This window comes from Protopterus annectens, chromosome 3.part1, assembly GCF_019279795.1.
Source record: "Protopterus annectens isolate FY-2018-M chromosome 3.part1, PAN1.0, whole genome shotgun sequence".
Lineage (NCBI taxonomy): Eukaryota > Metazoa > Chordata > Ceratodontiformes > Protopteridae > Protopterus > Protopterus annectens.
The window spans coordinates 102,568,308-102,580,449 of NC_056732.1; the positions used below are offsets into that span (position 1 = coordinate 102,568,308).

The window sequence follows — 12,142 nt, forward strand, 5'->3', positions numbered from 1 at the left end:
TTCTTGCACTTTCATTTCTATTTTTTAGAACTATTTTATCAAAAATTATCTGAACTTTCAGATTAATTAGTTTTCGGCTTTGGTAGGTCTGTTTTTTGAAAAAAGTAGAGTGTCCAGACAATGTTTTGCAATTCAGCATGCAGTTCATCTTCCTTAGCTTCTGGGAAGCATCTACTTTGCATTTCTTCATGTTGCAGTTTTGGTGGTTTAAAAGATATGGTACCTGGATTGGTATTGTAGTCTCTACCAGAATTTGGTTGGCTAGCAATACCACAGAACTTGAATTTTGAAAACGGGATTAAGATGTTCACAGGTATGTTTTTCATATATTTGAAATGTATCTGGTAGGGGAACAGATAGGTTCATAGGTTTATACTAGGCTATCTGCCCTAAGGCATTTATAAGCCTAGCCCAAATTTTTTTACTGTACCCATTAGTTTGTTGTGCCTCTGTCCAGCAGTGACACAGAGATGATTCCGGTAAACCCCACGATCTCCCATCCACAGGTCTAGATTTCTCTTGAACAGAGTCAGCGAGGTGCTCTGCCTCACATGGACTGGGATTTTATTCCACAGCATAAATTTATATCCTCTAGTGGTTTTGGTGGATTTGGATTTTTGAGGTGGAGCATGTCCATTAATTCGGGTTGGACATGGCCTTGTATGTCAGGCACATGTCACCTCTGAGACTGAATAGAGCTGGAGTTTCTTCAATCTGGCAGCATATGACAGATTTTGGAGTCCTTTATCCTTTTGGTGAGGAACTTTTTCTCTCAATTGCTGCAGATGTCGGGTGAGATACATCCCGAATGGGGCATTGTACTCGATCATTGGTCTGATAAGTGAAGAGTACAGGGAACAATGACCTCACTAGATCTGGATGTGAATCCCTTCATGATCAGGTGGGCAATGTAGAAGGTCTTTCTAACCACTTTAGCAATGTGAGTGTCAAAGAAAGGCCACTGTCAACCTGGGTCCCAGGTCCCTGATAACCTCTTCTGTGCTTAGTGGATTGCCACCTATATGGTAGCTTGGGGTTTATACATTTTTGGCGTTTAACTTCAGGCCATGGCTCTGGCACCAGCTATCTGTTTCCGTGAGTCCGAAGGATATCCGTGATGCACTTTCCACTAAGTTTGCAGTCTGCAAACTTTGTCAGCCAAAGTCCTCCTATGTTGGCCTGTACTTGAGAAGTAGATGCCAAACAATAGGGGCCAAGGACCGAGCCCTGTGGGACACCACTTGTGACCGCTTGGAGTCTGACACAGCGCCAGCAACTCTAACCCTGTGGGTTCTGTCCTTAAGCCAGTTTGCAACCCATCTTGTGACATATGGGTTTACATTTAAGCTGGTAAGTTTTTCTAGCAAGGTCAAGGTAGGCTGTATGGACTGCCTTTCCTCATCAATGGCCTTGGTGACTGTTTCAAGAAGTCGACCAAGTTCAAAAGGCATGATCTTCCCTTGACAAAGCCAAACTGGGTCAGGTCCAATGTCTGCAAGTCCCTATATCTTTGTTTATGAGCTCCATTATGATCCTCTCCATAGCTTTGCAGACTAGACTTGTTTTTGTGGAGTGGGACAACAGTTGCCATCCTGTGGTAAGGCTGAGATTAAACAGCTGCCTTATGTGCGGTTTAATTCCACACCATCGGTCCCATTGATGCTGTGTTTTTAGCTAGAGAGAGCAGCTTTCACCTGCGCATTTGAGATGTCCGGGCTACACTCGGCTGGGATAGTTATCTCTCCTTTAGGGGAGAGGGTGAAGTTTGCACTGAACCTGTCTGCCAGTATGTTGGCAATGTCTGTGGGTTCAGTGATTTTCATATCTGGGAGTTTCCACCCAGGTTCCTAACATAGCTGAAAAAGGCCTTATGATTGTCCTTTGAATCCATGGCAATTTTTCTCTCAAAATTGGCCTTAGTTGATTTTATGAGTGCTCGTATTTTTTACTAATAATGATCAGGGTGACTTCCCTTTTATGGATTTTGTTCTATCATGTAATAGCTTTCTCCTCTTATTGTAAAGTTTGTTAATGGCTGGGGTCCACCAGACTGGACGTTTGCCCTTTGTGGAAAGAGTCTTGGTTTTATTTGGAATTGCCTGATCCATGCAGTCCTGGAGGTGTTCATAGAAGGCATTTGACCACACCAGTCTTGAGTAGTGAAGTTTGCTTTAGAGAAGTTCTTCACTATGGTCTTTATGTGGATTTCCAGTGAGATTAGTTTATGATCAGATCTCACCAATGAGGGATATACTTCGGTGTGGAGCATTTTGTCCCCATGTTTGTGACAATGAGATCTAGTATATTTTCTCCTTGACTAGCTGTTCCATGGCATTTGAATTTATGAACTCCAGGAACGAAAGTTAGGGCTTGAGTAATGTTCCCAGTCTATATTCGGGTAGTTGAAGTCACCCAATATGATGGTGTTTGGAGATACATTTATACCCTCCAGTGTCTTCAGGAAGGCTGTGTGGGGATCAGCAGGTTTAGATCATTATGACTAAGATATCTAAGTATTTGGGTTTGATTTGGTCCTAAGAGGTCAGTGCTAAAGTCCTCAATTATCATGGATCTAAGCTTTTCAGTAAGTTGTAGATTTTTTTTACATAGAATAATGGTCATGCCGATGGGTCTAGTACTGCATGAATTGAATTGACTCTTTTCTAAACTGGTAGTTCTAAACTCTGTCACCACAGGTGAGAAATGTGTCCACATGTTAACATTTCATTTAATACAGATGGTGGGTGCTTGTTTTTTTTCTCTCTTCTGGATTCTGTTTAGGAAACCACTATGTATGTAATCAAATCTCATGGGATTTGAATTTTTAGTCATATGTATAACAGCTATCATATTTGTTGTCAAAAAGGGATGTCTCCTCTTGTCTCTATAGCACACTGACAGATAGCTTATTATGAAGTCTGCAGAAGACATCCTTGAAAATATGTTTTTGGTATGAAATGTGTTTGCGTGCTCACTTTGTTTATTGATAACACACTGTACACTCACAATTTTTTTCTTTTGATTTTCTGATGCAGTTAAGGAATACCTTACTACTGCTTTCAGCCTTTGAGTCAAGCTGAGCTGAGTTTAGACATGGAAGTCTGAAGAGAAGTAGCAGCTTATCATCAATAAATCTATGTAAATTTCCATGATTACATGCAGCACCAGCAAGACATTTTCAATGAATAAATCAAAAGTCGCATTCATGTATTTCACACTTTTTAGGTGTTCATTACTGTGGTCCAGCACAATGTACTTTTAAGAATTAAATAGTTCTAAATTCTCCTCATTTTTGAGGCTCAAGACAACTGAACAGGGTTGATTTAGGTACTTAATTGAGGCTTATATACTTTATATGGGCAAAATAACTTTCTTTCTTTCCCTTAATATGATTATCCTCATGTTTTGAATATCCTCTGTCAGCGCTAATGTATATAGTGTAGATAGTTATTTTATTCAATGATACCTGCTGTTTTAATGTATGTTTGTAACCGCAATCGTCTTTGTATTGTGCTATCTCTTATAGCAAAATCAATAAAAATTATATCTGAAAAAATATTTTGTGGGACCCCTTCATTAGTTTGAAATAGCATTGTGGGACCCTTTCATTAGTTTGAAATAGCTATCTAGTGAAATATTCACAAAAGCAAACTGAAAGACAAAGTGTGTTTGTAAACCAATATTATTTATTACTCTACAAGACAGAGAAATGCAGCCAAGTCTTTTAATGACGTGCACATAAATTATCACCTTTTATTTTAGCACACTTTAAACTTGCTATTATACCAAGAGGTAGATGTAATAATATATCCTAAGTTCTTCATGTTTACAGGTTCAAAGCTTATTGAAGAAGTATAGTATTTACAATGATTCAGAGACAAGACTACCTGACAGATAACTTTTAATTAAGAATTCTTGAAAATCATCTCTTGAAATCCTAACTGAAGTCATCTTCACCATGCTACTTGTAACATTAACAATTTTTGCTTCAGCTATGTCATGCTGACAGGCTCATTACATCCAAGTGATGCCTCCAGGTGCATCTGCAGTTAACTCCTACTGATGCCTCTAGGCATCAAATATTGCTTGTTAATATTTGCATCAATAAATACAAAACCATGCTATGTACAAGATTTTAAAAGATTCGGTCTTAAAGCTTACATAGTGGCAAACCCAACATTAATATTTGACCTTTGTCTAGTGCAGTTAAATAGATATTAACTGTTGTTTTTATAATATTAATTTATACAGATATAATTTTCAAAATTTTCTAAATATGTCAACACCCAAGTAACACAGACAGAACTCCTTACCTCATATGAAAGCTCTCCGTTAGACAAATAAAATGCTGCTGACTGTGTGTGTGTAACTTGAGTGGTTCCTGAGATATTGTAAGTTGTATGTGTGTAACTTGAGTGGTTCCTGAGATATTGTAAGTTGTTTACAAAATATTACAAATGTAATAGTTACTGTGTTTACTGTGCCTTATAAAATTCTGTTTAAGACCTATAATCTAAAGAATACTACCACTATAAAAATAGTTTGTGCTGAAGAGTTTGCCATTTATACTTCTTTCATGACCCCTGTGGTTCCAGACATATGAACATTTGTTTGAAATGTGAGGACATAATTTGATTCTGTCAAAAGGCTTAGGCTCTGCCCATTAGAAATTAACACTACAAGCTTCCTGAGCGCCATTGGAGTGAATGAGTTAAAGAGAGGGAACAATGTGTACACAGTCTTTAATTTATGGCATTCAATCAGTTTTTATTCAAAACTTAAACATTATCACTTTCTAAGAATTGTGACTGATAAGCAGCACTCACACAATGAATAATTAATAAATAAAAGATGGATAGGTGAAGAAGTATTCAGTGTAATACACCCTATGAAAATAAGATCCAAAATGTACAGTTGTGTATGAACTTAGCATAATAACAGATGGTCGAATGCATCATGTTGAAGTAGTCCCGACTTCTGGAACTTTTCCCTCTCTAGCTACTGCAGATGTCCATCTGTCAGAGATATCAGGGTGCTCCTAGTATAGCATCAACATCTGCCCATGCCATTTTAGAGTTGTCTTACTCAAAATAACGAAAGAGCATCGACCCTGAAAGTTAAGTTGCAAGGCCCTAGGATAACCGTTAGACAGAGAGAAAAGTCATCAAAGTCTAAGATGCGGGGAAGGATAAGATTGCATTAAATAAGATACTGTGGAGCTTCTCTCCACTGGCTTCTGCTGAAAAAGGGCACCTGTGCTCAGTTGGACTTTCCTGGTAAGCAAATGTCAATAAATAAATTAATAAGAAGAAAAGGAGGGGGTTCCCAGGAGCAGTTCTAAGGTCCTGTAAGGAATGAGGAAGGAAATACAGCATACGGACAGGATGTCTCATTTTGCAATCAGTCAGAGATAAAATGGAGGGATGTGTCTACCTTCTTCTGTGACAGAGCCTGAATAGGACAGACATCTAGACAGTAGCAGGGCGGATGTGAATGACCTTTGTTCTGAAGTAAGCCATTACTGCAGCCAGGCAAATTATGAAAAATGCAGTCACAGCAGCCAAACCAAACAGCAAGGTGCCCTCTGCCTCAAATCTGTGGAAGCACCTGTGGGCCTTGTGAATGGAAAATATGAAGCTAGGTATTCTTCAGGTCCAAAGTGACTATCAAGGCCTGAGGAAACAGGAGTGGTTTCAGGGCCTGTTATGACTTAATACAGAATTTTGAAAGATTTTGGGTCCTTTATTCTGAGCACCAGAAACAGCCCTGAGTAAGACTCTTTGTTTAATTTGCTCTAAGAACAGGCTCTGTTGCTTCTAGTAGTAGCAGTTCCTAGAGAAAAGGGATAAAATGCAGTTGGTCTTTTGACACAGGAGACACTTCCTGCAGAATGGCTAAGTCATTTGGGGATTCAGTAACTGCTCCTAGCTTGCAGTTATCTGCAAACTGAGCCCTTTATATGAGATTTTCAAAGGCAACCCAAAATACATTGTCAGTTATGTTTAGTAAGCCAGATGCCTTTGGTATTGACTTTTACTTCAGAAAAGTAGATGCCAAACAGGGGAGGTCCCAGCATAAAACCCTGAGGGACTCCACTGTTGACTGGTCTCTTACTGGAGGAAACTTCCTCTGCTTTGATTATATGCATCCTATATGTGAGCCAATTGGCAATCCAGTGGGCAACATAGTTTATTTAGCCTTCCTACTATCCCTGAGTGGGGAACTGTGTCAAAAGTTATTGACAGGTCGAGGCATGCAGGCAGTGTGTACTGTTTTGCTTTCCATTGCTTTGGTGACCTTTACAAAAAAAAAAGCCACCAGGTTGAGTAGGCCTGACCTGTTCTTGATGAATCCATACTGAGACGGGTCCAGTGTTTGGAGGTTCCCTATGTCCTCATTGATTAATTCCATGATAAATCTTTAAATAGAATTGCATATGAAGCTGGTCAGACTTATGGGTCTGCAACTGTCTGGGTATGTGGAAGGTCCTTCCTTATGCAGGGGAATGACTGTAGCTGTTCTCCATTCACTTGGTACAAAACCTGTATGAGGCTGAGATTGAACATTGCTGTTAGGGTTGTGGTTAAATCATGCTTCATGCTATTTAAGATGCATCCAGGGATAATATCAGGACTCATCAATGCAGTATTTTTAGCTTTGGATAGCACTTTTGGGACTTGGTCTTGTGTGAGAGCTGGAGGCAAGCCAGTTTCAGGTATATCTTGAGGGACAGAAGGAGGGGGGAGAGTGGTAAATTTAGAGCTGAAGTTATCAGTCAATAGTTTTACTATATCTTTAGCCTTAGTGCAGGCAACATCCTTAACAATAATCTCAGTGCACTGTTGTGTTGTGCTTTTGAATGTCTTGTGATTGTCTTTGGCTTGGGTAGCTATTTTAGCCTTAAACTTGGCTTTGGTGGATGTTATTAAGCTCCTGAGTTGCTGATTTATTTCAGTGACAAGGACTTTAACATTTTGGGAATTAATCTTCTTTCTTTTGGTCAAAATTATTTTCCTTTTATTATAAAACTTTTTGATATTATGGTTCTACCATGTGGTTTTGTTTTGGAGTTTATCCTGCACTTGTTCCTATGGGGTACAGCTGCATCTATGCATCTATTTACATGCTGGTACAGTGTGTTGGTGTACATTTCTGCACATTCAGTGGACTTAACTGGGGTTGGTGGGGATATGATGCCATATGAAGCTTGCCAATGTATCATTTAGGAGTAGGTAGTTTGTCTTAAAAAAATTCTAAGGGTACCTTGGGTGGAAGGGATCACTGGTTTCAGTTTTATTTTGAAGGGCACTGCTTTATGGTTAGACCTAAGTGATGAAGTTAAGCAAGGGATAGTGCAAGATACTCCCACATTAGTAAGGACAAGATCCAAGATGTTGTCCCTCCCATCTTACTAATTGTTCCTGGGCATTCGTATTGACAAAATCCAGGAATCTCTTTTCTTTTGCACTAGTGGTGTTGTAGATTTCCTAGTCTACTGTTAGATCCTCTAGAAGAATGGTATTAAGTTTAATACTGTGTGATTCTAGTTCTTGTAGACAGGCATTGTGGCTTTCTTTTGTCATACAGGGAGTGCTATTGCTAGCTAATATATGGTACAGGACCTTTCTGATGTGTTATTATGAGTACATTGGCTTCTTATGTAACTTTTTCAATGTGTTTTATTTATTCGAGCAGAAGCTATCTTGATTTAATACACATTAACTGCTAAGTGTCTAAGAAGAGATGCAAAATAGGTATTTATAATTATAATGCAAAAATAATAATCCACCAGTAACCAGTTTAAAGTTCTGAAATTTATTAAAGTAAATACAGGAAACTACATTCCAAAACTGAAATCACATGTATGTTTTCCAATACATGTTGACATTTTCAGCAGTACTTCTGTTCTAGCATTTTTTGCAAATGGACTGCATTTTGATTCATACCCCAAATGTCCTTACAGGAGTTGCCATACTGATAGAATTTTATTACTAAGTGTTCCCCATAAAACTGGATCAAGGAGAGAAAAAAACTGATCAAGGAAGCAGACAATTTTCTGTGATCATCGCTACATTCATTTACAATGGGAGTAATAAAGCTGATTTTTTTAATTTTGCATCCCTTTGATTCTGTTTGGAGCTTAAAAACTTTATCAGATACATATTAATGGAAAACTTGTAGCTTGCGGCAGTTGTTACTGTAGTTGCTTTAATTCAAACTCAAACAGTAGCCCCAAGCAGCACTTACTAGCTGAGGTGTGAAGCAAGGCCCTCAGCAATGAATAAGACACTAAAGGCTCAATTCCAAAAGACTTGATCTTAGTGTAGTAGCCTGTTTATTGACAAGTCTTACACCAATGTAAGTCAATTACCCTTGTCTTTCGGAATAAGTTCAGACTTGTACTGAGAGCAACTCTTCTGGAATCTGGCCATTAAAGAAACTGACTGCTAAGTTTAAAGACTTTTGTTGATCCAGTAGCTAGTTCAGTGTTGCTATAATCAGTGCCCTTCCTCATTACTTTGTTTTCTAAAGTTATATTCCCCCACCACCATCACCACCACCACTCTTGCACATGATGTAACAAATATCAACACATGTAACTGAAGAAAATAATGTGAGACTTTGGAAAAATACATAAATCCAAAAGAGTGCAGAGAAATGTTTAAACAGGAAACAGAATCAGTAGCACTTAAAACATATTGTCTTTATATGTATAATTCCTGTGGTTGGATTAAAAGGATGGAAAGCACTCTGTGATGAGGGGAACTTTACATTTAGTTGCAGATTATCTTTAAAAGAGTTACTCTGTTAAGCATGGGGTTTCACATAACTGCGGAAAGAAAGATGTTTAAAATAACTGATAAAATGTTAGTTAGCAATGAAGAACAAGTTACCTGTTCACTGAGGTGTGTGACCTGTCCCTCTAAATCTTTTTCACCTTTAGAAGCTGATGTCACTGGTGTCTTTTTTGCTGAGGATGGTCGAGAAGGTGTTGATGCTGTCTTGGCAACTGGACTTGATTTAGCAGCACCTGCATTAGGTAAAACCAACCACAACATTACAAGTGATACAAAATCCAAGTAATTCAGTGATAACATCACTGTCATTTTTTGTGTATGTTAGACAAAGCAATTTAAAAAGCTTTCACAAAAAGACCTTACAATCTTCTTCATGTAAGTAATTATACTAACATCTGCAGTGTACCTTTTTCTTTTGATCAAAGTGAAGCCCTACCTATCGATTTTTACAAAGTAAAGAGCCAAAGACAAATTATATACACATCTTTTAAAGACACTGGAGATGATTATGTACAGGAACCTGCAACAGCAATGGTGGAAAAAGGTTCTGGAAAGGAGTGGAGGCTGATTAGCTATCCATAGACACATTCAACAAACTCCCCCAGCAATGAATCAAAGTTACAAAACCCCAGCAAAGTGTAGGTTTATAGTTAAGAAAATTACTGTATTCCAGTACTGAAAGTTGAACATGTCTGCAATTACCTAGTAAGACAGGCAGATGTGTAAACTTAGACTGTGCAAAAGAAGATTGAAAAATATATACTAAAAATAATTTCATTAAACTTTTCATTAAAGTTATTCAGTACTTATTGGGTCATAAAAAACTTGGCACTTTCGTGTACATTTACCTTACAAACCTTACAACTGCAAAAGAAAAAAAAAGTACCTCTGATTGTCTACTTTAAGAAATGTTAATCACAAGCATGATGTCCTGTTGTGTGTATATATGCTATATGTATGTTTGTTAATCACTAGCATGTTGTCCTGATGTGTATATATGTCACACGTATGTATGTTCTACTTCTTTTTACTCTCATGTAATGTATTGTAATGTGGTGCTTTTCTCCCCAGGCCTCCGCTGAAAATGGACCTGTGTCCAGTAGAACTTTCCCGATAAACAAATGTAAAATAAAATAAATAAATAAAATAAACAGTCTTACTACTGTGAATATTCTTTTAGAGAATGAAATTGTGTATCAAGTTTCATGACTGTTTTTCCCATTATTTTGCATTTACCAGCAAAACTTTCAATTTTCTTGGTGAGTTGAAAGAGAAAGCCATATATAATTTTATTCACAAAATGTTTCTGCACGGATAAGTGCATTCAGACTGACTGGAGAATGAATACAGTCAGTGAAATGTTGTTGGCTACACATCATAAGTATTCCCTGCCCAAGAAGCCTTCCTCATAGCAGATGACCCTAACTCAAAGAATGAAATATACTTCCAAAACAAACTCAAAGACAATGCCAATCAATGAAATGAAAAACGGACTGACCCTTCATCAAAAAAGCAGACAAACTGCAAATGTTCTACATCATACATGTCATCTAAAGGAACAGCTCTTCTGTGACTTTCAACAGCCAGATTCACAACAAGTGTTAAACACATTATGTCAGCCATGGAACATTCCTTCTGATGTGAACCAAACTGCAGAGTTCAGAACACAGAAACTTAGTATCTCAAAAGTTATGAAACACAGCAAAAGAATGTTAAAAGAGACATTAGAGAGACACCATTGTTACACAGCATAAGAATTACACACATATCAGCAATGTAAACAGATTACTGATTTATTAAAATTAAGTAGTAAACCAGTTGGTGTAATGACCAGTGAACCTTTTTAACCATGGCCCAGAATAATGGTAATTAAAAGCAGAACAAAGTACAACTATGGAGACAATAAATAAAGAATAAAATAACAGTAACACGTTGCAATAAAACATCTAAACATGTAAAAACAAAAACAATAAATTACCACAATGAGATATCACAATTACTGTTAAGCTTGCAAGGAAAATATGTAAACTTGACTATTTAGATAACAGGTGAACATCTAGTAAATGAATTTTTCCATAATATTTAGTGAGGAATTACAAAGTGTTAGCAATTTCAGTTGATTTAACAGAGCATGGCAGAAGAGCTAGAAAGTAGGCTGCTGAGTTACAGGGGAAGAGCGCATATAATAAAGGAAGCAGAACAGAATAATGGTGACAGTGAAACAACGGATGCATTACTATTCACGTTAAGTTCAAGGATACTATGAGTAGTACGTTAACAATGTTCTGAACAGGGTATTTTTTTTCCCTAGTGACTCACTGTCCTAATTTACACAATTTAAACTTCTTATAAGCTGTTTGGCATGGAAACCTTACCTACCTACAGAACATGCGCTTTGAGACTTTGCTTACTTTTCTACGTTTTTTTTTTTTCAGATTGTACACTGACACGCACTTGCTGATTATGGTGCAGTCCTGTAGGACACCCTGCACTTTGCTTTCTATTTTTTCTTCCCATGGGATGTTGAAAGATACAATACCTGTTAGCATTACTGTGCACAAATGCTACATTATAGCACATAATACATAAGTGAAGCAGTGCTGGACTTACAGTGCTCCTACACTAGGATGCAGTAAGTAAACTGTAGCTGATGAGATACAGGGATGGTACAAGTCAGTTACTCTGTAAATGTATGTGTTCAATATGTGGAGAATGTCATAGCTGCAACAGATGTTAATACAACTGTTTCTGTAGTGTAGTGGTTATAATGCTCATGTCATATGCAAAACATCCCTAGTTCAAAACTATAGAAAAATAGGCTCTGTGATTTGTTAGTGTCAGTGCATCAACAGGTAGAGTACTTGCCTTTCAAGATGAAATATCAAAGGACAGTTGGTTCTATTCTGCCAGCAGGTGTTTGGATTTATTTTTCAATTTTTACTAGTGACACTGCACTGCAGTCTGAGTAAATGCTTAATTCCAGAGTGGAAATCCATCCTCCAAATGAGACATTAGACTGCAGCTCTAGCTGCCTGAGTTGGTGGGTGCTCTAGTAGATGTGAAAGATCCCATGGCACTTATAAAAACAGTAGGCATATTTTATAGACATTCCAAAACTATTTCTGTGTCACTGTTTTATCACATCACTTATACATCGATGTAGTTAAAAGGATAAAGACAAAATACCTACAGCCCTAGCTTTCAAACTTGTGCGTCATATAAATGTATGTTAAACTTTGATCAATATCCTTATTACAGTCCTGTTTCTTATTAGAAAGAAACACACTGAATCTACCCTGCCACAGTGTCCATACATATACCACCAGTTTTACTGCTTTCATTCT

The 12,142-nt window shown here is 37.6% G+C and overlaps 1 protein-coding gene across 4 annotated transcripts in view; it reads right to left on the reverse strand.

The window, feature by feature from the left end:
- MAPRE2 (microtubule associated protein RP/EB family member 2) overlaps nt 1-12,142 on the reverse strand; it is a 2,455,004-nt gene that overhangs the window by 176,255 nt on the left and 2,266,607 nt on the right. For all 4 annotated transcript variants that reach the window (XM_044066619.1, XM_044066620.1, XM_044066616.1 and 1 more), the window contains one exon: nt 8,895-9,031. In XM_044066619.1, coding sequence (XP_043922554.1) covers nt 8,895-9,031 — 137 coding nt within the window. The remainder of the gene's footprint in view (nt 1-8,894; nt 9,032-12,142) is intronic.